General features: G+C 39.1%; 1 protein-coding gene across 2 annotated transcripts; it reads right to left on the bottom strand.

The window, feature by feature from the left end:
• Window positions 1–613: 613 nt before the first annotated feature.
• LOC143333914 (chaperone Ric-8A) lies at window positions 614–23086 on the bottom strand. 2 transcript variants are annotated; one of them, XM_076752293.1, is made up of 14 exons: window positions 23038–23086; window positions 18024–18114; window positions 17291–17338; window positions 15996–16013; window positions 14841–14930; window positions 10551–11086; window positions 9266–9401; window positions 7429–7617; window positions 4395–4489; window positions 4032–4182; window positions 3422–3517; window positions 2565–2709; window positions 1942–2212; window positions 614–1839 (listed from the first exon to the last, which is right to left on the bottom strand). In XM_076752293.1, exons 2-14 carry the CDS (start codon window positions 18111–18113, stop codon window positions 1686–1688), a joined length of 2019 nt encoding a protein of 672 aa, XP_076608408.1. In that variant the 5' UTR covers window position 18114; window positions 23038–23086; the 3' UTR covers window positions 614–1685. The 2 variants fall into 2 exon arrangements, with proteins under 2 accessions (XP_076608408.1, XP_076608407.1); XM_076752292.1 differs by lacking the exon at window positions 23038–23086 and adding an exon at window positions 18661–18782.
• Window positions 23087–27956: the final 4870 nt, after the last annotated feature.

Here is a 27956-nt window from a genome sequence, read left to right as displayed (position 1 = left end):
TCTGACAAAGCAGTTCCTCAAAACAGTGGAAGGGTAAATGGTCAAGTACCATCATACCTTAAAGAGCTCATAGCACCCTATTACCCCACTCAAACACTGTGCTCTCAGCAGCCTTACTTCTGGTTCCTAAAGGCCCCAGAGGTACAATTGGAGGCAGAGCCTTCAGCTTTCAAGTTCTCCTGTATATATATTTAAAAAAGGACCACACAGTATCCCATTCTTGGACAGGTCCTTTTTTCTTTTTTTGATAAAGCTCAGGCTTGCCTCAGCCCACCCCTAGTTATGCTGCTATAGACTTAGATTGCTGGGGACTTTCGATGATACACGTCTCTCATCCTCTCCCTCCCCAACTTTACACATCCACATCCCATTAATGGCTGTTACTAACTGAGCTTCCTCCCTGGAGTCCTTGTGTTTTCTCATCTCACAGGTTTCCATGGATTATGGCTGCACCTGGATTGTGGATCACAGTTGTGGCAATTGCCATGACCCTGCTTGACTGCTACTGTTATTTTATTCATCATATTTCTGTCATTCTACACATATTGTTGTTATGTAGATATACTATCATATATAATATATACACATAATATCATACACACACACCATATAGTTATACTTTCAAATACTACTTTATTATTACATATTTTGTAGTATCATTATAGCTGTTATTATTATTGTCACTGCTGTCCATAGTACTTTCACTATCTCTCTCTCGTAAACCCAACCTGTTAAGGGCCTGGGTCTGCTCAAAATTTCTGTCTGTTAAAAGGAAGTTTTTCCTCACTGCCGTCACCAAGGGCTTACGATTGGGGGAATTGTCAGAATTTTTGGGTCTCTGTACATTAGAGTACGGTCGAGACCTGCTCTATGGAAAGTGTCATGAGATAATTTTTGTTGTGATTTGATGCCATATAGATAAATTTAATTTAACATCATGCCAATTGTTTAACATCTCTTGCACATCATTTTTAACTGGAGCTTTGTTTACCAAATTGGCCATCTTTTCTACCCCTCCTGCTTCAAATCTCAGATTCAGTATGTGGCACTGAACTGACTCGGCAGTGCTTTTGATCCATAAATGACTAAAGAACGAATTAAGCCAAACTATCCATTAATTGACACTTTAACTAATTCCACAAATATAAATTCCTTTGCAAAGCTTCTCAGAGGTCTTACACCAAAATATTGCAAATAGCTTAAGTGCTGCTTACTGACAAAATAGTGTTCATTTTTTGTCCTCACCGGCTCTGCTTGTCCCACTTTCTCACTCACACTTCTTCACATAGCTGTCTCATATGTTTGTCTCTGTCCTTGATGTATTGCTTTTATTGTATGTTACAGAACACTGCAGACATTGGCTGATCTCTCAAAGGTCAGTGCATAGTGAATTCAAAGCTCAAAGTAGTTGTGCTGCAACAAAAGTTTGGAACAAGTTCCAAACTTTTGTTGCAGCACACATCACACCATGCAGAATGACCATTCATACTGTAGTAACATGTCAATTTAAAACAATGTAACTTGTAACTCCAACCACATGTTGTAGCAACTACCCTAACAGTGTCTCACTGTTGCCATATGAATACAACAGGAAGAATTTAGTGCACTAGAAACAAGTGGTGAAGCAAGAAGACCACTTTTCATCCTCTGCCTGTGTGTCCGTGTTGTTAGTCTACTGCCCCATTCTATTCCATCTGTTTTTCTTTCCTTCCCCCTGACATCAGATCCAAATCCTCCTCTGAATCTTCCTCTTCTTCCAGTGTGCAGTCCCTCATTTGGCCCCAGAGTGGAGCCAGTCTCCCCTCTGCTGTCACACCCATTGGCTGAATGATCTCATCTCTGGGTAAGAGACAGGAAGAAAGAGTAGTACTTAGCTTATCTTTGATATTCTTTACAGTATTTGCCTTACATTATGAGCAATACCATACTTAAAACACCCACCGTGACATTCTGTTGATCATGCTGATGAGGCGACAGGCCTCCTCCTCCTTCTCTTCCTCCGTCATACCTTCCATTGGGTCAGGCTGCTCCATCTCCACCCGGCCAGTCACCAGGTTAATCCTGGCTTTGGCCTCCCTATACTCTTCTGTGTCTGAGTCTGAATCGCTGGAGTACTGGTTGTGGCCTGAGTTCCCTCTGCCATTCAGCAGCCCCTTCGCTGCCAGTAGCCCAGCAGCATTGCCATAACCTGTATATTTGACAAAGCGGCTGACTGTGAAGGGACACAAGATGCAAACGTTACTATCTTGTGCTCTTCACGCATGAAGTTGTTCACAGTTGTTCAGATGGTGTCTTGATACATATTTTTAAAAGCTATTACTTGTGTGTGATGAGAATTCCGGTGTATTGAACTGATTTCAAAGAAATTTCACAGATCTTAGGGCTGCCATTATATGCATTCACCCTTGGTATAATTGATTATGGCCTATAGGTAAATGTTTGTAAACTGTATTTTCATTTGTCAGAAGCATCTAAAAAAAAAGGTTTTTAATTTAAATAAAAATGTCTTCACATGGGACCTCTGCCATGGGAGTATGTTAGTCTGTGGTGAACTAAGATTGTACCATTCTCTTTGCAGAGGACAAAGAGCAGCTCAGCAGCACAGTGCTTCACATCTGTATCAACATGGGTCATCAGGCAGACCAGCTGGCCTCTCAGTGAGGTGTCCTGCTCAGGTCGGATGGCAACGTCCCTCAGTGGGGGTAAGATCTGGACCAAAAGTTGGAGTCAGATAAGATTGACTGTAGTACTGTATCCAGTGCTAAAGTAACAAGACTTGAGTCACTCTAATGTTAAGGTGTCACTCATTTCCATGAACCTTTAGATGCACTGACTGCAATTCTCAGCTGACTTACATAAAGCAAAACCCCCTTTGAATGAACAGTATTATCTTGTATCACAAGGTTGAAAAAGTACAGCTTATTGTCCTTTTCACTGCAAGAGTAGTGTACCTGATATATTATCCGCATAAGAGAAATTCCATTGCATACTATTCATACACAACCACACATACTCTGCTCATCAGTGACATATTTTGTGCCAGCAATGTAAAATAGCCCTCATGATGATATAATGGAATGTGTATGACAAGAATTGCATTCTGATTCCACAATTTGAGAGAAACTAGGACAGACCACCACTTGCAGGTGGACTCAAATCCAGTTTCTTTGTCTACACCTGAGTTCTTATTAGTCTTCTTATTACAAAGTGTTCAGGGATTTGGATTAAACAACTAATGTCGGAGCACCCAGGATGCCGTTATGATGCAATTAAAACTGGTCACGCTTTTGTATTTGTCTATTTTTCTCAGCAGTATATTGAAACAGACTGAAGGGATGCTTTTCTAATGCTGTAGTTGTGAGAGTGATGCTCATAGTAATTGGTGCACTTTTACAAAATGAGATTTGAAATAATACATTACCTGTTGCCGTAAGTAGTGGCGCGTCACTCTGTGTACCCGTGAACTCTCAGTCAACAAATTCAGTACAGGGGTTAGTTTCTCCTTCAGCTTCTGACCCTGTATAACAGCACATTAAAGCCAAACCATTTCACATAAGCCAGTGTGAGTAAACCAGACATGAAATAGCATGATTCCAAGTCATTACATATGTCCACATCAACATCAGCGCTTCCTATAGACAGATATATATGTAGACTTTTACTTACTAAGTGTTACCACTTACTTCAATACATGTTCTGCAAACAATGAGCACAGAAAAGCATCCTTAGAGTTTTTGATAGACTGTGTCATGTCTTTCTTTTTTGTTGTTGACATCACAAGTCAGCACAGCAGGTGAACACCACCAAGTTAGGATCATTAAATATGATATACAGTGTTGTATATAGTGTTGTATTTATATTAGGTGAGAGTTATTTTGGTGAAGGTGCATATTTTGCTTTTCTATCTGTAAAGTTCATTAGTGCACTATATTTCACGTACATATTTTTTTTCTAGTATTAATCATTGAGTTACTGATGCCAAGTATTCTCAACACCTGTGTATTTACTTCAACACACATGCACACACTTGCCCTGTTCAGGCGTCTGTCCATAAATAGCAGCAATGAATGGACACAGTCCATGTTGACTCCCTCCCACTTGTGGGATGCCTGGTCCACATGGACAGATAGCAGGACATCCAGACATGTCAGTGGCAGTGCTGACAGGATGTTGACTGTATGCCTGTGGAAAGAAGTCCTAGCTTTTTCAAACATTAACATAAAAAATATTATCTATGCTCTTTAGCTAGGGTATCAACTTTGACTGCTTTATCTATTTCATAGTCTCATTCAGTTACAGGTGAATCTTTTTACATCAGATGGACATATATCATCCATTTAAAAATTGTTCAGAACAATGTAGCTATGTTTAAAACTGCAAAACAGCAGTCTGACCCTTGAAGTTCCTCCAGCATGTCATCTCCATCACATGAAAGCAGCAGGCAGTGGCGCAGCACAGCTGCTAGGTGGCGGTACAGAGCAGCATCCTCCTGAAAAAGACACACCCACCTGCTTTTAAAGGGGCATTCTTGTACTCATAAAGGAGCTTTTGATGCCTTGGGGCCTGCCCACGGTCTGGGTATCCACACGATGGTCACTGTTGGCCCACTACCAAGAAGGCTGTACATAAGGGTTGGGTGCATTGCCTGACTACAGAAACTGGTTCCAGGGGCATGGAACATCATCTCTCTGATGGGGAAGGTGAGAGGTGGTGGTGTGTGGTAGTCGGGGGAAACCCCAGAGGATGAGAGGGTTGACTCTATGTGACGGAGGGGGCAATGAAGGACTGACTTTATAGTCATTACATCACATCTGCGACTGTGTCTTGGACACTCAGGTAAAGAGTGGGCCAAGCGGTCAGTATCTGGCTGAGGTTCTTGTCCACAAGGCCTTCCATTCACACTTCTGGTGCTTTTTTTCATGCAAAGCTGCCTTTTCCTTCATCTAAGGGCAAGTTGGCAACATGGCATATGATTGAGCTATGCTGAAAGGCAGCAAGACAACTGCTGAACTGACCTGACACATCCTCCAGCAAGGAGACAGAGCTCGGAAGGCTCAGTGGAAGCCTTATTCATTTTCTCTAACAGTCACTGAGATAGACAAAAAGCTCCCCAGCTTCAAAATACTAGGATGGACAAGATTCACACTGAAATGCTGAGGTCTTCTTCAAAGTTCAGTGTCATGGACAGTACCTGTGGAATGGCAGACCAGGCCGGTGGCTCCGATTCTGTCTTTGCAATTGTGCATCTGAGCAACATTAGACAGAGTGAACAAAGACTCAGATAAAATCGTGTTCTGGAAAAAGGTGTGGTTTTAGTGATACTGTTTCTGTAAAACTGAAAAACAATATCCAATACAAAGCACATATCAATAAATTACATAAATTATGCACACATAGTGCATACATGCATATGAAATAAAAATGCCAGTGTAAATTGTTCCATGTACGAAATGGTCAACGTAATAAACACGAAATTAACAACTTCCTAAATGTCCATGAATTTTAACCCCTTTTCTTCACTAGTAATACGATAGGTAGGTATTTTAATCTAAGCATTAGTATATTAGTATATGAGAAATATCCCTTTCAGTTAGCTAGTAAGCTGAAAAATTAAGCAAATGCCCAGAGTGTGTAGCCTACATTCATGTAATGACTAAAATAACATTTTCCAAAACAAAATTGAAGATGGAAAATGAAACTTAAGAAGAATAAGCACTACCTAAAACATCCACTAGGGACTACTACTGCAATCTAAATTGCCATCAGAACCATTCCCATTTCTGAAAATTGGAAGACAATGCCAAGATGTTGAAGAGAAGGCTGTAGCTTATTTTAGAAAATTCAGGAATATTCAGAATATTTAGAACAACATTCAGGAGAAGCCATGCAGATTTTGTCCTAGTCATGGAAAAGTGTAGTAGCAGGACACTGGAGTGGTCATGGGATTTTCCCCAGTCCCATTATGGTCATGAGTTTTGGGGAATGGCTGAAAGAATAAGATCAGTAAGCAGATCAGTTTATTTAATTTCACACAAGATGCTAATAAGCCCTGACGAGTTAACAACTCATGAGTCCTGACAAGCTGATGATAGAGATGGTAACGTATGGTCAAATGACAATGTGAACTGAAGATGACTGAATTCTGTGTCAGGTTTATACTCAAAACTAAACCCTATCACCACCAGAATCTTTGGGGTGTCCTGGTGGCCTACGAATTAGTGTGCCAAACATGAACCCTGTTTCACGTCCAGGTAGGGGCCTTATTGCATGTTATTCTCTATCTCACTTTCCCCTTCATCTGTCAACTCAGTCTCTATAACAGCAACAGATTCTCACTCCCACCTTGTTATATATGGATTCTTCGTCGGGACACCTTGGGGTTGTTTTTTAAGGAACTGGGTACCCTTTAGTCATTTTTCTGCGTGCAGGGATACGTCGTCAAGTTAACAATGAATATACATCCGGTTAGCAAGGTCTGGTTACACTGTCAAAAAAAAAGTTTGCTGACATCAATAATAAACACATGGTTAACATTGTAAAAGAGTCACACTTTGGTAAGGTTTAGGCACCAAACTACTTGGTTAGACTTAGCCAGCAAAACTACTACCATCATGGTTTGGCTTAAAGTATGTTTGTTATGTGTGTTGCTTACATACATTAAGCAATGTACATAATGCTACTCCACTTTCAAAAGAAACATTTCTTTTGGTTTCACGTGGGACTGGAACCACATCTCCTGAGTGAAAGTACTGTGGTTGACCCATCCAGCCACCCAAACTTCCACCAAATGTGAGCTTTTCTCACTCTTTACACTATGTAATTTGGGAGTGAGAATGGGCTGTCTTCAGAAATGGGCTGCCAAATGACTAATCGTAATTGTAATTGTATTACACTACCCTGCACATTAAAAAATGACACAAAAGGGGTATCCAGTGCCTTAAAATGTGACACCAGAGGGTCCTGACCAACTGTCTCTATTTGAGGAGTTGGGAGTGAGAATGGGTTGATAATAGCGGTATATTTGGGTTCATACTGGGGCTAAGGTGTGTTAAGGTAGCTAGCTGAATATTTGCAGCTACAGTAGGATGGTATGCATTGTAGTGTGATTTAAAGCAACTAAGCATGAAATTGTTATGTGATTAAAGGATCTTTTAAATTCTATAAGAAGAAAGTAAATTGCCAAATCTACCAACTGTCTCAGGGTGTAAACAATTTCATTCAATTCAATCTTATTTGTATAGCACCAAATCACAACAGAAGTTTGTATTGCATTTGTTTTTTTTGATTCTGCTAAGGACATGGAGGTGAAGCTGCTTACACATGGAATAGTACCGCAGACAGGAAATGAATGCAACCAGCAAACCATGATTGAATGAAGAGTTCAGCTAAAATTGTTTGCACAGTTGATTGGTGTGTTCAAGGGGTCACCTCGTCTGGTTCCTGCCTGTAGAGCATGTGAATGATGTTGAAGAGTATCTTGAGGATCTCAATGATCTCCTGGAACATCTCCTTGGAGATGGGAGGAGCTGTGCTGTCACTTAGCACCTCATATCCACCACCCCACCTCACATTCAGGCACTGCTCCAGGGCTTTGGTCAGCACTGACACTCCACGCTCCTGATGCAAGCAAAAAATAAATAAATGAATAAACACTGAGCACTCAGGGAGATGTAAACCACTGATCTATGAGACTAAGAAAAGAACATTTTTTGATCTGAGAAAAAGTCGTGCAATCTGCAATTGTAACAAGGCATGTTTTTCATCATTTATTGGCCCTTGACTTATTATTTATTATCATTGTATGATAGAGGAAACTCGTCTGATAGACTAGTCTGGTGTAATTATTCTGATCACATAAAAATAAATCTATAAATAAAAATAAAAACAATAAGAATAATACAAAATAGTAGTAGTAATAGTAATTCTTATTAGTATTAAGACTTTTGGCTTCTTTTAAAAATATTTAGCAACCTGGCTTCTTTGATTTCGATAGGTTGTGTGTTTCATGGCTTTGGGGCTTGATTGACAAAGGCTGCACCACCAATTTTCTTTTAGCTGTTGCTGGGGACCTGCAAATAACCAATAGCAGATCATAAATGTTCTTGAAGGCAAATAATGCACAAGAAAATTAGTAGTGTAGCTTGATCATAGCCCATTAAGGGCTTTGTATATAAGGAGGAGGACCTTAATATCAATTCTAGCTGATACACAAAGCCAGTGCAGGGCAGCTATAACTGGATTAATGTGCTTTGGTTCTGCTTAATAGACAAGCTGAAGAGTTTCTGATGAGCTAAAGTGTTTGGCAGGAATAAATTGGCCAGCTTTTTTTTGATTCATAAATGGTTGCACTTTAGCTATGTTTCTAAGGAAGGAAATTTACATTTTTGTGACCTTGTTGATGTTGGATTGAATACTTGTGACCTCAGATTTAATCCAAGGAGTTCATTTCCTCATTAAAGGCTTATCTTTATTTTGATCAAGAAATAATTGGTAAACCTTCAGGTCCCCTTGTAATGTTCTTTAAGACTGTAATCTAGTAATAATCTATGCTTTGCAGAAAAGCATTACATTTGTTTTAAGGTTAATATATTGTAAACTAACTGTTGGGTACCACAAGAAAAACCATAGGCCCCATCATAATATTATAGGAATAATACAGTGCCTTTTGTCTAATTTGGTGATAATATGCCCCTGCAGTAGACAAATTATGTTTTGTTATGTGAGTGATAGCAAAAACTGCCAGAGATTGCCATGTATCCAGTGATCATAGATGACTACCACATCTACTTACCACAAGAAAGTTTGGGAAATAAGATTATCAGTTTTGATTTTCAGGACCACAAAATTATGATTCTGTCACAAAAAAGCAATACCAAATACACTCACTAGTCACTCTGTTAGGTACACCTTGCTAGTAACTGGTTGGACCCCGTTTTGGCTTCAAAACTGTCATAGTTCCTCATGTCATAGCTTCAACAAGGCGTTGGAAACGTTCCTCAGAAACTGGTCCATATTGATATTATATCATTTGCAGTTGCTGCAGGTATGTTGGCTGCACTGAAGTGTGAATCTGTTCCACTACATCGCAAAGGTGCTCTATTGTTTTGAGATCTGGTGATTGTGGAGGTCATTTGTGTACAGTAAATTCAATGTCATGTTCAAGAAAATAGTCTGAGATTATTTTTAGTTTTGTAGCTGTGTGGCATGTTATCCTGCTGGAAATAGGCATCAACTCTGACCTTCCATAGATTTGAAAGCATTTTACCTGCCGTAGCTGCACCCTGAGCTCAGGCCGCAGAGCTGTCAGTAAGAAGAGCAGTCTCAGTTTGTAAAACTGGTCACCCAACGGCACCCTGTTACAGATTCCCTGCTTCAGACTCTCCCACAGACCTTGCAGAAGCCTTTCTTGGAAGAAGTAATGAAAAGAAAAGTGATAGGGGTTGGTCAGCAGCTAGAGAGCATCATTAATATTTACATTTGTGCTGTAAAAAAACACCAATATTATACTAACATAAACAAATAGTTAAAGGAATACTTGCATGCATGGAAAATTTCGGGTTAACTATAATGTAAACCATCATTCTCTAGTCATCATAGTATCAGTCAATATACAGCGATGAAGTCTGTATGGCAATATATCACGCAGTTAACTAATGCAATTCAATGTCAGACTGATCAAGAAGTGCCCAAGAAGTGGTTCTTCACAATTCTAGTAAGGGCTCAAAAAAGGTGTGAAGTTCATTGGTTAAATGCTGTTATTCATATGTTGTACCTAAAAGCTAAAGAAGTTACAGTGTCACTTGGCATCAAGTACAATTAACCAAAACCATTTGAATGTATTTTAATGTACATTTTTTATACATTTCAAAATTTCTTACATATAATATACTTATCATATAAAAGAATATTATATAAATATTAGATTTGTAACAGTCAAAAAAAATAGCCACTTCTAGCTATGCATTGTTGATCTTGTTGAATTACAAAAACACAAAGTTCACTTTATAGTACTATATTATAGTACTATGGTATCTTTCTTTTCCCACAGAGTCAATGTTTGGCAGACAGCCTGCAGAGAGCACGTTAACAATAGCCAAAGAGTTTTTTTATTTATTTATTTTACGTTTACCAAAAAATTACCAATAATTCATTGCAGTTGGTATAATCTGCTGGTGGTGATGTGTAATTTTACAGATCAAAGTGATGGACTGATGAAACTGATGGTCAGCACCAGCTGAAAATGAGAAATTACCTCAAAGTTTTCTACAAATCTAATAAAAACAAATGAAAGCAGAGAAAAGGTTTGGTCAGGTTTTTTTTTTTTTTTTTTTGTGCATCAGAGCTCCAGGTATTTTGCCAACCAGGAACTGGATTCAAAATGGAACTAGTTATCAAAACTCAAGCCTTGTCACACTTGATGAAATGGGGCTACAAAAGCTACAAGGCCTACAAGTGTTTCAACTGTGATGAACCTCAATTATGGATTATAATTCTCATTATTTTACATTTTATGGATAAGTCTATAAGTCCATCAATTTAAAAAGTGTCACCTTAGCACGCTGGCCCTCTCCTGTGCCCTTGGGCTGTTGTAGATGACATTACACAAGACTTTCATGGCTTCCTTCCTACATATTTCTCCATCCTCCTCCTTTTCTTCCTCCTCACAGTTCTCTTCCCTGGTGTCCTTCTTCCCACGGGCAAGCACCACATGACCTCTATCACCTCTCCACTTAAAGCAATGATGAACTGAGCCATTTGTGGTGGCAGCACCAGCTACCTCCACAGGAGTAGAAAATGAAAGCACAGAGCTAACAGATAATGATGCAGCATCTGCATCTCCTCTTTTGTGGATCTGGCTGTGTGTTGTGGGTGACTGATCTTCAGCTTTTTCATCCTCCTGCTGTGGGCATGTCTGCTGTAAACTGATGCCTCCCAGGTGTGCCAAGGTGAAAAGGGCACTATCAGTGACCATGGGCCCTACGGCCCTCCGGTCACGGGACAAGATACGAAGTGTATGCAGGCAATCCCGTAACACTGCTGGTTGTAGCTGATGACTGATGAAGCACAGCAGGGCTGTGGCCAGACGCTGGAGAAACATTTAGTAAAAAGGGACATGTTACAGTGATGAAAGTTCAGAGGAAATAACTTGAAAAAGAAAAGATGTAAAATGAAAGAACAGTGAAAAAAAATTGAAAAAAAAAATCAACTAGTCAATGACTACATTTAAATGCACAAAATTAAAAAAAAAATTTCCCTTATTCGAAAAAGGACAATATTCCTAACAAGTTGTTTGCATGTCTAATGAAAATTAATATTCCACTAATATTCGCATTTACATGCAGCCATGCATATTCCTGTAACCGGTGGGTTAAGTAATTATCTGTCACACCCACCATTAATAATCCCCCAGAATTAAATACCTGTGGTAGTAAGCCTCTCACTTTCTTTTTCAGCTGCTGCGTTGTGCCATTCGTCCCTGCTGCTGGGATACAGATTCCCTCTGTTTGAGGTATGTGGTGTAATTTGTGTTGAAACACCTGATTAAGTTGTAAATATTCAAACAGATGCTCCATGTACTGTTCTGCTCCCGTGCGTGTGTGGGGTTCATTAAGATACCCAGCATGAGTGTCCGCTTGGTCCTGATTGAAGTCCAGGTTAAAGGAATGTTGAGCATAGTCAGCATTCCCCTTTGTTGTCCATATTATGTAGTTAAATTAAATATGTGAACAACTGACAAGCAATAATGTGCATCTTTGTGTTTCCGCAGAGCAGGAACTGCCACTGCTGTTTTACTTTGCTTCATTTAAGTTGTTTATAACTGCTTGAGTTTTACTGGTATTATACTTCTCGTATTGAAATTGCCTGTTTTATTCTAATGACCTTTAGCAGTTTTTAAATTGATGTTTTAGTTCATTAAGCTTTGAGCTGTATTTGTTTTATTGGTTTGGAAAGGACTTTAGAGTCGGGATGCAGAAACGGATGTTTTTTTTTGTTTGCATGGTTTTATCCTATGTATGCTTCGTGTTTTTGTTTTTGTTTATTATTATTGCAGTGTGCTGTTTGTCTACCACTTACCAATGGGCCAATCCACTTCAGGAGTGTCTCGATTCAGGTATGTTAATAGTCCCTCCACTTTCAGGATTTTGTAAATTCTTCTCGTTTAGCTAATTTATGGTTGTTTTATAATTTGTTGGCATAATGTTTTAAACACTTTTATTGGTCATTTACCCACTTAAACTAAATCATACATGTTGAACATACATGTGAAACATACATGTTTCTGATTTTATTTTGTAGATTCCCTGTGTTAAAGGAAACCTCTGGTGTGTTATAATTGTTAACAGTGAATCTGTGATTTTTAACTTCGCTCTTTGGATGAAAGTCCGAAGGTGGTTTTGTCAGTATTTACCCTTTAACTCAAATTTAACTGAGCAGAACTTTGACCCAGTTACAATAATTGGCATTGTTGGCAGGATCTATAGTCAGAGACATGTGTTTTAATTTGAGTTGCTCATTTAATAGGTTTTAATCAAGTGAGGTTTTTTTGTTTGTTTGTTTTGTTTTGTTTTTAAAGCAAAACAGCATCTACGAGGGATCTGAAGTTCACCTGGCTGTAAACTTCTGGCATGAGGTGCCTAATGGCTGCGCTCAACAGCCATATCTAAGCAAGTGCAGGACCTGAGGGAGCTTGTGAGACAGCTCCACGGAGAAAAAGGACCATCTTTTACAAGAAAGGTCAGATACACATCTAAGACCTAGCACCTCAACTGCCCACTGTTCCCCCTGAACACCTATTCTATCTCCCCAGGGAAAGAAAATGTCCTCTCCTCAGAGGTGCTCATGATATCAGTGTAGATGAGTGGGTGTAAGAGGTACAAGCTAGCTAGAGAGCTAAACACTTGGGACCCCTTGACCAGGCATTTCATTTTTGACCATCTAGAGAGTGAAGCTAAGGATGAGATCCCAGGCTGAGCTAGAGGACTCAGAGAACATTTTAACTATTCTGCACAAGTTATATGGCTGTTTGAAATGCTATGTCTCCTTGCTCCTTTCTTTTCAAGAAAGAACTGGAGGGAGAATCCTTACAAGAATGCTCTCTATTGTCTTACGGAGAATGTTGTCACTTGTGCCCTAGTAGAATGTCTAATTTTTTTATCCTACTACATGACCAGTTTATCAAAAATGTTAATGATTCTGCTCTTTGCAGGGCTGAAATGACTGGTCTGTGTTGACCCGGGGCTTTTGTTGCTTGATGTTTGTACTGAGGCCATCAGATGGGAACATGAGGGTAGGCCAAACAGTGGAGCTTGTAAGTATTTGGTCCCAAGCTCTAGAGTTCAGAATCAGGCTGATACCGTGCACCTGCTAGTTCCACCACAACCCAAATGATAGAATGTTGCATGTTATAGAAACAGCAGGAACATGTTAATCAGCTGAGTCAAAGCCCTCTTAAAATGCAAGCATCCTCTCACCGTAGCAGGTTTAACTGGTCTAATAATATGATTTTTAGACGCCGTCAGTAGCCAGGTCATTATGGCAGAGTTTGTGACAGTGAGAGTGTTCCTTCTCAGCCCTGTAACTTTGTTAATGCTCTCCAGGCTAAAGTCAGCATGACATCCCAGCAGGCAGAAAACCAGCTCCCTCTAATATGCAGAGCCAAACATTTGGAGGGGACCTCAGTTGTTCAACAGGTGCAGCTCAGGACATTTCTAGGCTTTGCCAGTTATTACAGGTGTTTTGCGGACAGGTTTTCTAAACTGACTGGTGGCTGAACTCTGGAATAAAGACGTGTAAAGGCCGTGGCAGATTGCTGAGGAATGCCTGGTCAGAGAGCTGCAAGAGGAGCTTTCAAGGGTGTAACGGCTGTGGTCTCGGGTCACTGTTCTCCTTTCTTTTCTCCCATGTCTGATACTGCACTTTGTTTTCCACTCTCACTCAGCAGGAGGGAGCGGGAGAGAGGCGGACCGATCTACTCGGGGAGCAGACTCATGATCCACACCTGCACTTCATCAGCTATTAACTCAGCTTCTTAAGCCACCTCATGCTCCGCTCCTGTGCTGGACTATTCTCCTGGTTTCGTGCTGTACGGAGCTCACCTGAAAAGATCGCTCGTCTCGCTCCTCCTGTGTGTTTTGTCAGAAAGTCTGTTCTCGTCACTGTGAGTATTTTCACAGTCGCCTTTAGTTCACAGTTTGTTAGATAGTCTCCCGGTTGTCTGGTGAGTTTTTGAGTTACGTTGTTTTGTTACTTTTGCTCTTTGATTTTTTTTTCCCTTTTTTCCCGTCAAGCGGTGATTTTCAGTTCCTCTCGCTTATTAGCGTTATTCCCTGGTTCAGGTGATTTTTTTTGTTTGTACTTTTGATAAATAAACCTTGGTTCTCCTACGTCTCTGCCCCTGGGTCCTGGTCTTCCTTTTCCACTAGCCATAACAAAGGGCATAAAGCTAGGTTAGTGAGTACACCCATCTTGGCCTTTGCTAACTTTTCTCTCCCCTTGATCATTGAGGTTGATGCCAGTCACATTGGCTTTGATGCAGTCCTGTCTCAGGAACAAGATGGCAAAGTAAGGCCAGTTGCCTATGCCAGTCAAAGCCTACACCCTGCTAAGAACTACAGGTCAGTGAAATTGGAGTTCCGCGGCATGAATTGGGCTATGAGTGAAAGGTTCACGGAGTACTTGTGGAACTAGAATTGGAATGCTACACCATTTTAGCAGATGCATATCTGTGTACTACATTTACTTCAGACACCTGGTGACTATATAATGGTGACATAATCACTTGTGAAGCTTCTAATGTGCATGCATAAAACACATAGACATATATAGAATCATTGCCCTACCTGTCGGAGAAGAAGATCAGTTTCATCATTGTCTGAGTCAATGTCAGAATCAGAGTTGGGTGCATAGTCCCTCACTTTGTTCTTCCTGAACTGATCAACCAAAAGGGAGAGTTAACACTTTGCAAGTAACTGCAAAAAATGTTAGCTGCAACATACACACAAAGGTATATTTTATAAATAGTGCATTGATTTGTCAAAATTTCACACATTTCTTGAGTATTTTAACCAAGATTCATTTGTTATTTCCACCTTATACAGTTTAAAAATAACAAAAATGGAAAAGGGCCTGAAGCAGAAGTTTTGCCACCCTGCATGATCAGTACATCGTAACACCCCCTTTGGCAAGTATCATAGCTTGTAAAGACTTTGTAGCCAGCTGGGAGTCTTTCAGCTCTTGGATTTTTGCCTGTTTTTCCTTTCAAAAAGTTAAGGTGAGAGAGTTCTATGGGATCTTAGGCAATCTTGCATGCATTGCTGTTTTGAGGTCTATCCATGGATTTTTGAGAATGTTTAGGTCCAGGGACTGTGAAGGCCACTGTAAAACTTTCAGCTTGCCTGTCTTGAGGTTGTCTATTGAGGATTTTGAGGTGTATTTAAGATTGTTATATTGTTGTAGAAGACATCTTCTTTTCATATTCAGCTTTTTTACAGACAGTGTGATGCTGGATTCCAGAATTTACTCGCATTTAATTGAATCTATTCTTCCCTCTATAAGTGAAATGTAGCCCATGCAACCGGCTGCAGCACAAGCCTGAAGCATGATCAAAGTGCTCTTTTCATGAAATTTTGCATCCTTTTTTCTCCAAGCATACCATTGCTCGTTGTGGCAAAAAAGCTTTATTGTAAATTGGTAAATTCACCCAGGAACACAGGTTTGCTACACAAGGTTAGTGTGGCTTAAGGATATCTGCAAGGTGAAGGTAAACATGCTGAGTCATGAAGTATCTAAGCAGCTTTAGAACATACAGCTAGGCATGATTAGAAAATTAATGTTGAAACACACACACACACACACACACACACACACACACACACAGTGACTTAGCATTCTAAGCCCTTTTACAGATTACTGTAATAGAGTGTGAACTCATAATCAGCTCATTTCTCTCTTTGTATCTCTCTCTCTCGCTCTCAATCTCCTCTTGACATATTTACCTCTTCCAGTTGTCGTTGCTGCAGTCAGTTTGTCCATGAATAGTGACAGAAATGCATGCATTAAAAAGTATTGACATCCAAGCATTAGAGAGCGATGAAGTTTCAGGTGGAGGTGGGACATTAGAGGAGCCAGAGCAGAGTAGCTGGAAACAAACTGGTGAGTTAACAGCTTCACTAGCCACAACCAAAATAGTCAGTGCAATATAATACAAACCTTTTACATTCTGTATCTAGCATGTAGTGAAAATGGAAATAAGGCAACCATCTCTCTCCAGCATCAACTTACAAAACAGTTTATGATGACGACAGCACAGCTAGATCGAGATGTGATAGCTTGAACATCTTTTGTTCTCTTGGAGATTATATCTGCACATATGATGTTCTCCCACATGATGTGAAATATTAGCCACTGCATATTGCCCCTTAGTGTATGGTGAACTGTTTGACAAGTATGTTTTGCTGGAATGTGTCTATTCAGAAAACACAAAGAAAAATAGAAAACAAAGAAAAAATATCCAAGTTAAACATAGTTTTTTTTTCTTTAAAAAAAAAAAAAATTGTATCTTAGTGTATTCTTTTTCCACATCTTTTCATTCTTGCTGTTATTGCTGTCTGTTTCTTCTTAATTTCACTGGTGTGGGATCAGTAGTCAGTAAAATATTATTGTGTCCAACATGTTCATACTGTAGCGTGTTATGAATATCGCAAGCTTTTGGGGCTGCAAACGATGCTCTACAGGCTTTCTCTCTCCATGACACTGAGACTGACTGATGAAAACTCAAATGCACTAAATCATGTAACTCCTGCTGTGACTAAGCTCAGGTTTGATTATTGTTCAAATACCATAATTTTTATACGGATCAAAAATGAGCGTGTATCTTGAAACAGTAAAATAAGACGTGTTAAAATGTGCTCACGTATGGGGATTAGTATTTTTAATACAATGAAAAGTTGATACTGATATGTTATGGGATGCAGATGGTGTATACTAAAGGTTGGAATAGGAATCTTGATGTTAAATTCCCTGCCATAAAGAGACTAAACAACTGGTTCTAATCAGACCTGGAACAGGGTGAAAGCATCAGGATCAGCTGGGACTCTGAAAGGATGGACACTGAAAAAGCTTAGAGGTAAGGAGTAAGATTTGGCAGGGGTGAAGGTTGGAGTTGAAGAAAATATGGTAAAAGAAAATACAGAGACAATGGATAATGATACATTGAGTGATGGAACAGATTAAGAGAAAGAAGAGAAGGGAAAGACATACTGTCTGAAAGTTAAATGCTTTGTGTACTGACCTTTTTTCTCTCATGGAACTCAGAGTTGAAAAAGAAGCACTCTGCATACTGTGGAGAAACAGAGCAGAGGATTAGGAAGATGGCGGACAATAGCTCAATACTATTGCAATAGTGGTGTAATAGTACACATAAAAATCATGCAGATTCAATATGCAGACTTTATGTGCATACTTACTGTGGACACACTAATATTAGAGTTGGCATACAGCATAGAATTGGAACACATGCAGTGACCAAGAACAAGTGAGTGGCAGTGAGGGGCAATGCCTCTTGAATTGGACAACTTTAATACAGAGAATGGGAGTCCAGTTGACTCAAGGTCCAAGGTGTAGCTTTACGCCAGAGAGATTAATAGGGAGAACAGGGGAAGGGCAGTATGGGCAGCAGCATGTGTGTCCACATTGGTAGAGCAACACAGAGTACAAATGCCACTGAAATCAATCAACATATTTAAGCAGGGAAATATGCAGAATGTGGTCCACAATAGTGCATTTTTGAAAACACAGTTTTCTTTAGTGTTATCATCTCGAAAGAAAATGTAACACTTCCAACAAAAAGAGATAGGGGGTTGATAGGAAGTTAATGAAAACAGGATTGTTAAAGCCATATCCACAGTTAAGCATTACAGTAGTTAATCAGAGGTTATGCAACTATATCAGGCTGTTTACATGGTTACAAAAATGTATATTTCTAGTTAGACTTGATACAGTAGCCATAGTTACAAATCAGTGACCTGGGTGTTGTAGCTGTCCAGTAGGAGCTGGACAGTGTCCTGGTCACCTTGGATGATGCCCTCAATGATCCTCTCTATGTCTGGCTGCATGCTGTAGCCCAACCAGCATAAAAAAAGAAACAGGAAAAAAACAGTCCAGTGCTTAGAAATGACAAGCCATCATCACCCAAGAGGAATGTGTTTTCATTCTGACCAATTATTCACGTGAAAAACTAATTCGCAAAACAGATCAATTTCATACACAAAACTGGAGTCAGCTGTCAGCTGTGAAAAAATAAAGGCTCCTTGGAGAATATGTATAATGAAATTAAGTACATTCAAAGTCTCCAATGACATATATATACACCGTGCATTTAAATTACATCATACCACTTTGGATAAAAACTTGCCACAACAGAAATAAAAAGTTGGAAAAAATGTCAAACTCCATAAAAGAGAATGAAACTCATCAAATTCAATGTTTTTCTATTTCTTATTTTCTTAATTGTCACACTTAGAGTTTTTGGTTGATTTTTTACAACATACATGATAGAAAACCGCTGGTAATGAAATCAAAGTTTTTATTGTAATTACATACAATAGCACCTCAGTGTTAGAACAGCAGCACTATGCAGTGACCATGAGTTTCTGCACTCACCTGTTGGTGTTGTTAAGAGAAGTCGATACACAAACCTCTGGCAGCTTCTCCTTAACCTCTCAGATAGAACTGCATAATCTGTTTATTCTGTCTCCACATCTCCCCTCCCTCCTTCACCCTCTTAGCCCTGGATTTATTCTGGCCACCCACACTACAACCTGCACTCTTCACATGTACCGATGTACTGTAAGTGGTGTACTGTAGCTGAGCTAGTGGAGAATGCCCCCACAAACAGGAGTCAGCTGTTAACGGTAAATATGAAATGCTTACAAGGTGATCACTGCAAACATGTCCTCAACACAAGCAGGAAAGCACATAGTGCATGCAATAAGAAAAATGTGGTCAGAACATGATCAAGGTATCAGGGTTCATTTATGTGTCATTTTACAACACAGGGTTGCATAGTGAAATGTATGTTCTAGCCCTTTCATGCTACATATACATACAGTAGAATGCCTTTACAAATATCTAAATCAGAATAGAGTACAATAATAATAAAACACAGCTCATTTTATACATATACTTATATACATACATACACATATACACCCACAAAGTATGTACGGTATGTGCAATGTCAGTGTAAAGGTCCATGTTATCTATCTTTATTGTGGAGTACGGAGAATAGTTGAGACTCAGGCTGAAGAAAGAAGCTGGTGGCATGGCAGAGGATACTTCTGTATCCCTTGCCAGACAGCAGCAGGATGAACAGGCTGTGGCTGGGGTGGGTATTGTTGGTATCCTTAGGGTTCTGTACTGGAACCTCATCAATATTACTGATCTTCAATACATGGGTACCAATGATGTTTTGGGCAGTCTTAATCTCCAGTCAATGTTTCCAGTCAGGATGGTCTCTATAACTCCACTGTAAGAGCTAATAAATTGGCATGGTAATTTTACCCTCTTAAGTCTTTTTAAAAAATTCAAGTTGCTCCCGAGCCCACTTTACGAGCATGGAGATGACAGGTTCTCTCGGATGTTCTCTCTGAGGCTAATTCCCAGGAACCTCAGCTCTGTATACAAGGGTGTGTGTGTGTGTGTTTGCCTCCTTTTTCATATCAATCAACTATCAGCTCCTTGATTTTGCTAACATTGAGCAGTAGGTTTTTTAACACCACCCTTTAATTCTCATTCTTTGAAATCTGGCCGTTGATGGTGGTGTCATCCACAAACCTCACAACAGGGTCCAGTTTTCAGAGAACTGGTTTCTCAAAGCATTCCATCAGAATGGGGGTGAGTGCTTCAGAACACTAAACACTGCAGACTTTTTAGGTGCAATGAAGAAATGAGAGTACCTATCATTCTACATTGACAGTGATATAGACTGTATGTTGAAAATTGTGTCATGATGAGGTTTATTCTTTGAACCTAAAAGCAGAACAATGATCGCCCTTTTAACAACACTAGCGTTTGGGAACTGAGGAGACCAATTGCTGTAATTTGTAATTTCAAAGTGGAATGTTTTCCTATTTTTGCTTGATGTACAATAAAGCAAGTAATGTACAATTTCAGCTGCTGAACAGTTCAGCATCTCCATCACGTTTCATAATCTGACAAATATTTTCAATGGATGAAAAGTTTGGACTACAGGTAGGCTAGTTTACCACCTGGATTCTTTTACTACAGAGCCATGTTGTTTGTAACATGCAGAATGTGGTGTGTGTATATATATATATATATATATATATATAATGTAAATATTTCACATAGAACAGAAAACATCAACATTATTCTGTGAAGTGACACAAAACCTTTGGTAAACAAGCCATCTGAGGGACACTGTCTGTTCATAAACTTTTTTTTTTTTTAAATCTACTACCATCATCTACTACTTTAGTCACTGATTAATTAAATTAATAAACAGATAAATTTCTTTGCCAATATTGTCTATGTTTAGTTTAGTTTTGGTTTAGATTATTTGCAATAATATGAGAATACAGACACACACAACCAACAGAATTATCTTACCATAAGGTTTAAGATGAAATGACAAATTAAAAAAAAAAAAAAAAAAAAACTGTGAGCAAAAGCTGATAACAAAGACAATGATTTCAGTGTCATATGTAACAAATTGGATGACTGTGGACCTCTAAATTTCATCTAGTTGATTATGAAAAGTATGTGGTAGATCTTGTCTCCAATTCCACTCGCCAATTCTTGTATTTAAGCCTAAACAAGCACGTCTGTAAAACATTTACTTTACAGCAAAGAATATTTTCTAAAAAGTGGTGCAGATGGATCTTAGAATGTTAGAATGTGACATAATTCTCAAAAATCTCCCCTGAATTGGGTAAGCTATGATGGATATGTAGCAGCCCAAACAATATCACAGTAGCTGATATAGAGACAAATGACACAACAATAAATAATTAAACTGAATTAAATTATAAAGATCATCAAATGCTCAGTGTGTTTTTCCACTTTAATCTTTCATGTACAAAACTCGTAAGAATTTTGTATACAGCACTTGGGGAGTTTCTGTTACATCCCAACATGTTTCTGCTGGGCTGGACTGGAGAGAAAGAGTCCCATAGCCAAGGCATCCCCAGATGCCTCCCTTCCCTCTTGTCTCATCGTCAGCTCATCCATGTTCTGGCACACAGTGTTTCCCCTACCATTATATTAGGCAGACATCCAGGCCCCCCTTGGAGGGCAAGTTAATTTTATTTAATTTTATTTTCCATATAGCGCCAGATGACAACAGAAGTCATTTAAGGATACCTTTCCTATATACAGGTATATACCTTGTCTTTTGTTTAAACAAACTAAACCTTATGTTATTTATCTTATTCATAGGACTGTATGTCATTTCCCTGGTGTGGGATTAATAAAAGATAACATTATTGTATTTTACCCCAGAGCTCCTCCTACTGCTGTTAATCCTACATTGTTTAGTCTAAATGCACTGCACATCCTCAAGTTCAGGAAAGGTTTGGGATGTCGACCTTTAAACATCAGGAGTTTTCTCCTGATGTTTAAGAGAAGAGAAGAGAGAGAAAAATATGTGAGTACTGTATTCATGTCAGGATGGAAAACATCAGAAAACCAAGAGACTAACTTCCTACAGTAATGTAAAAGATCAAATCAGTGTCTGCTTGGAAACCTTGTCAGAGCAAGGGTCAAAGTAAATGACTGGTAATGTAATAATTTTGAGAAACTGCATACACCCATCATCCTGTCACCATTGCTGTCGATTTCTGAGGTGTCAGACTGAACCCATCACAATGTGAATGTTTTTTCTATATTGAATGACCACATATCTATCCTCATGATATCAGACATGTGTAATAATGAGTATGACATGTAAAACTAAACATTTTAACCACCACAAAGTAACATGCAAATCTAGAAGGCTGAAATTAGGGCCAGTCTTTTATCAGCCTGTATGTCAAAAGAACAGGTCTACATAGAAAAACATATTAAAAGGTGCAGTCTCTGTGTTACCGGCACCAGACCAAGGAGAAATCTGGGCCAACAGACAAGGTCAACAGGCAAGAGTGGACTGTGGATTAATGAGAGAGAGGACAAAAGATTGCGTCTTGTTCCAGCCGTTGCTCATTTAATTCTGAATAACTTCATAGAACTACAATACATTTTTGATGAAATCATCATGTCATACTGAATGTCAATGATTGTCATACTTCCTATGACATTCATTGTTCACATTTTCAACTGTAAAGTCTTTTGAACATTCACACCAAAACATATATAACACAAATAAATAGACAAAACCAAAATAAACAATATAAAATCTGTTTTACCAAAAAATAAATACAAGTAAATCGATAATAATTTAAATTCTCTTCCACATAAGATTGGCTTAACTAAAATATTACCTTTACAAAAATGATACTCCCTCAATCCCTCACAATCACAATCACATTCTCACTTTTACATCCACATTCACTCATGTTCTAACACATATACATGCTTTCACACTTATCCTACACTCACATAACATACACATAATCCCTACAACATTGACACTGCTTTAGCTTTGCGCGTCTGGCATTTATGGCACGAATATGCTTCACAACCAACTGAACTTGTTTGAATATGCTGTTTCTCTCTCTAATGTTTACTTTTAATTGACTCTGTAACATTCCGTAAACACGTTTCTGCATATTTCTAGTAACAAACATCTGCAACAAACACTTAAAATCCTACTTTTATAAGAGTTTAACTATTGCAGGTAAATGCTCAATATGGCAGGTCTCCGTGCTGCCCGTTCACTATACCATTACAAATACACTCTTCTCTCATCACTATACATCTTAACATTATCTCTAAACGACACAAAACTAATAATAACAATAACAATAACCTGACATTAGTTAACAAACAGAGCTTATCTTGGAAAAGCAAGTTTAAACATACCTGTGGATTAATGAGAGTAAGGACAAAAGTTTGCGTCTTGCTCCAGCAGTTGCTCATTTAATTCTGAGCTGCATGTGAGCAGAGCGGTTATACAACCGTTATCTAGGGTATCCACAGTGACATAATATCGCCATCTACTGACATGTTTAAGTATCAACTTAATACCACATCTGTGTAAATGCTAAATCAGTTCAAATATTTGACAAAAAAAAATAGGGGGTGTCTGTTTCCATACAAAAATAAACATGCAGCCTTTTCAACCTACTACATGTGCAAGAGTTTTCATGTTTGAGTGAAACTGTGAAGAAAAATTTGAACCTGTGAAACTCCTATTGTAAAAGTAATGTAAAATAGATAACATATCTTACATAATATTGGAAGTTTTATATTAGAACAAACTTAGATATATAAAAGTTTAGTTCTCTTACGACATCTACATTGTTGACTGTACAAGAACATTCATTACAAAATCTATTACCAGGGCACCTACCCACTGAGCACCTACAACAATGTAGGATAAAAATGTTTCTTGTGTGTTCCTTGTGGCTAATATTTTTCAGTTTGGGTTATAGAAAAATTGTCCAGAATATGACTGTAAGGTTACTAAATCCTCAACTCACGATCCAGACCTGGTAATATTATTAACCCTTTATTAACCCCCTGTACAATTCAATAGATTCTTGACATCTCTCTCTCTCTCTCTATATATATATATATAGAGAGAGAGAGAGAGAGAGAGAGAGAGAAAGAGAGATATCTACATATATATACTGAACAAAAATATTAACACAACACTTTTGCTTTTGCTCCCATTTTTCATGAGCTGAACTCAAAGATCTAAAACATTTACACAAGAAAAAAAATATTTCTCACAAATCTGTCTAAATCTGCATTAGTGAGCACTTCTCCTTTGCTGAGATAATCCTCACAGGTGTGGGATATCAAGATGCTGATTAGACAGTATGAATATTGCACAGGTGTGCCTTAGACTGGCCACAATAAAAGGCCACTCTGAAATGTGCAGTTTTGCTCTATTGGGGGGGTCTGGGGGGGTCAGAAAACCAGTCAGTATCTGGTGTGACCACCATTTGCCTCACACATTGCAACACATTGTGGCCTGTGGAATGTTGGTTCACTCCTCTTCAATGGCTGTCCAAAGTTGCTGGATATTGGCAGGAACTGGAACACGCTGACGTCGTCGATACGCTGATCCAGAGCATCCCAAACATGCTCAATGGGTGACATGTCTGGTGAGTATGCTCGCCATGCAAGAACTGGAATGTTCTCAGCTTCCAGGAATTGTGTACAGGTCCTTGCAACATGGGGCCGTGCATTATCATGCTGCAAAATGAGGTGATGGTTATGGATGAATGGCACAACAGTGGGCCTCAGGATCTCGTCACGATATCTCTGTGCATTCAAAATGCAATCAGTAAAATGCACCTGTGTTCGTTGTCCATAACTTACGTCTGACCATACCATAACCCCACTGCCGACATGGGCCACTCAATCCCCAATGTTGACATCAGCAAACCACTTACCCACATGACGCTGCCTGCCATCTGCCCTGAACAGTGAAAACCGGGATTCATCTGTGAAGAGAACACCTCTCCAACATGCCAGACGCACACCATCGAATGTGAGCATTTGCCCACTCAAGTCAGTTACAACGATGAACTGCAGTCAGGTCGAGACCCCGATGAGGATGACGAGCATGCAGATGAGCTTCCCTGAGATGGTTTCTGACAGTTTGTGCAGAAATTCTTTGGTTATCCAAACTGATTATTGCAGCAGCTGTCCGGGTGGCTGGTCTCAGACGATCTTGGAGGTGAAGATACTGGATGTGGAGGTCCTGGGCTGGTGTGGTTACACATGGTCTCCAGTTGTGAGGCTGGTTGGATGTACTGCCAAATTGTCTGAAATGCCTTTGGAGACGGTTTATGGGAGAAAAGAACATTCAATTCACGGGCAACAGCTCTGGTGGACATTCCTGCAGTCAGAGTCAGTTGCATTCAGAGTAGCAGTCGCATTTATGTTGGTGCAAACTTTTCGTATGTTTGCATTTGGAAATACAGCTGCTCTATTATGTCGAGGAGACAAATGAGTGCTCGGAGGTCAGCAATTTTGCAGCAACCCCCCCCCCCCCCCAAAAAAACAAAAACAAAAAGGAAGAGCCAGTCAGCGTCACCACCAGCATCGACGGCATACATACACAGGTTCGTGTAAACGAAAAGTTTTCTGAAAACGGACACGTGTGCACGATGTTATTTTTGAAGAGAATATGGCTAAGAGAGGGTGAAATGTCTGTTTATGAGAATAGTCAGCTACATGTAAATGTAGTGTGAAATGTTCAGTTTTATCACAGCACAATACCACAGATGTTGCATGTTTTGAGGGAGTGTGCAATTGGCATGCTACGTGTAAACGTAGTGTTAAACTTCACATTTTTTGCACGTTGTCAGATTGCTTTTGTATTCTGCACGTGAACTCTGTACCCTGTTTTGTTGTTTCTGGTGAGGTTTCGCTGCCATGCAGCTGCTTCTTATCTCTCATTTTTGTATATTTAAATTCCTGCCTGCCCGCCTCCTTAGTTTTGTACTGTTTAGTTTTTAGGTCACACAGATCTAAGTGGTTTCATGTTTAATAGTTTTTACTTTTACTTTTACTCCATTTTACTAAATAAAACCATTTAACAGCTCTCCTGTGTTTTGTCCTCTGTGCCTTGGCATTACAGTCAAATTATTAAGAGGTCAAAAGACCTGACACTACAATTATTTCTCTTCTGATATCTGCTGTACATCTTCACAGCACATTCACCTTCACATTTCTGGCCAATCTGATGGCAGAAAAGCTCTACCTAGGAATTGGTTGGTAAGAATGCAAACGTGTACGTAAAATTTATCATAAATTTCCCATAATCTCCTTTAGACAGTTATGGTAACTGATGAAAATTGAGCCAAAAATGATATACCATCCATACCATCCAAATACAGCTGATTTTAGGATACAAAGATGCAAGTGAGCTGCCATAAAACATAATATGTAGTGAACTGAGTATGTACTCAGTCATATTGTGACTCAGATGAGAATATTACACAAATAATAATGAACTTGTGATAAAGTATAATAAAGTAAATCAATAACAAATAAATGCATAAATGAAATAATAAAGTAAATAAATCACTAATTTCTATCAAGATTTATTACAGTTAAATTGAAATTGTATCTTTTAGCTCAACTAAATTTAGGTGCTGAGTAAATTTTTAAGTTCAGTTGACAGCAAGGTAACAAGCCATACATTATTCATTGACATCTGGTTTTGAGGCAAAATATAAACTAATGTAGACTTTTTGGGGGGGTGCTGTTGCAATGAACAGTGGTGACAGTTGGGCGTGTGTTTCCAGTATAATGTGTGAAATCGATGGATAACAATTACGCCATTAGATTATTATTTTGTTACTTTAGAATTGCTGTATCATCACATTATTTTAATTTCAGATCATTTAGAAACAAAAAAGAAATAGAGTGCAGGATTTGTTTATTTGTTTTTGATTTGAAATTGAAAAACAAAAACAAAAAAAAAAGAAAAAACCTTGCCTCCATTTTTATTTTCAAATAAAATTACAAATTGTTTGAATGTGTAGGATCCAGTATGTTTTAATCATAGGTTTTTTGGTACTGTTGACACAGGCAGAAACCAGAAACAGGGTGTTTAGTTTTTTCTATTTTTAGCAAAAAACAAAAAAACACATTCAGCTCAATTTCTTGTTTTCCGATCTTAATTGCAAAGCAAATTTACCACTCAGCCATTACTTTAATTGGTGGTTGGGCTGTCAGTGCCCCCTTGATCTATGTTTGCACTGTAGCTACTCTTCAAAATAAAGTTTCTGCCTCTTTTTCCTTCAGACACTGCAATGTCAACAGAAAAATATATATATTGCAAAACATGGACAGACAGACAAGGCTATGTTATGATCACAGACATAACAAACGAACACAGTCACAATAATAACTGATCATAATGATCAAAATGTTTTTCATATCAAATGAACATCTTTCTGTCACAGTTCGTTCAACCTCTTACCTGCTGCCATTGTTGTCTCATCTGTTCACCTGCTCACCCAGTCAGCCACACTCAGCCTGAGGCTGAGGCTCATTGCAGTCAGTCCAGGCTGCTCTCCCACACACAATCAGTGCCAGATTGTTCTTCACACTATACAAGACTCTCCAGCATTTTCTTTCGGACTGATCTCTCGTAACTGGAAACGGCTGCCTTTGACTTCACCATATCTTATGTTCCCTGAGAAGTACCTCAGCCTTAAGTGTGTTGCCCTGCACTCCCTGGATCTAATCCTGATCGTGACTGCTGCATGTTTCATTCAGCAACTATTTCCTGAGCTTCTTGTTCCAGATGGAACATTTACTTTACCATGTCTAAGACTCTGAGTGATTTCCATGTTCTGGTGGTACTGCAATTGGGTCCAAAATCCCCCCATTACAGTACAATCTGGCTAGTGATGGACCCAGCAAATCCCACCTCACCATGGAATCACTTTGAGAGGATTGAGAACATCCTCCAGCAACACAAGGCAATAATGGCGTCCACGGTCCACGTCCGACAGGCAGCAGCAACCCAAGAACAGGGGCTAGCTACCGATGTTTCCAGGTTCATTCCCCGTCCAGTCACCACCCACCATTCATTCCACCACCTTGTTACAATTTCTTACAATCAGGCTGCCCAAAATTCATTGCTGAGTATTCTCCAGTTGCTCCAGAGAGCTGCAGCACATTCTGACAAAACAAGGAAGAAAGATCATATTTCTTCAATATTAGCCACTCTGACACTGGCTCCCTGTAAAATTCAAATTGAATTTAGCCATAAATAGTCAGGCACCATCTTATCTTGAAGAGCTCACAGT

The sequence above is a fragment of the Chaetodon auriga genome, chromosome 16, assembly GCF_051107435.1.
Source record: "Chaetodon auriga isolate fChaAug3 chromosome 16, fChaAug3.hap1, whole genome shotgun sequence".
NCBI lineage: Eukaryota > Metazoa > Chordata > Actinopteri > Chaetodontiformes > Chaetodontidae > Chaetodon > Chaetodon auriga.
This window is presented reverse-complemented; position numbering and strand designations above follow the sequence as displayed.

What these genes read in the sequence shown, in the direction of transcription:
- LOC143333914 (XM_076752293.1), bottom strand. Translation starts at nt 18,113, where the DNA reads ATGCAGCCAGACATAGAGAGGATCATTGAGGGCATCATCCAAGGTGAC. An exon ending in TGGACAGCTACAACACCCAG is followed by an intron (nt 17,339 to 18,023) that starts GTCACTGATTTG and finishes GTTTCTCCACAG; the next exon opens with TATGCAGAGTGCTTCTTTTT. An exon ending in ATGATCAACAGAATGTCACG is followed by an intron (nt 1,840 to 1,941) that starts GTGGGTGTTTTA and finishes TCTCTTACCCAG; the next exon opens with AGATGAGATCATTCAGCCAA.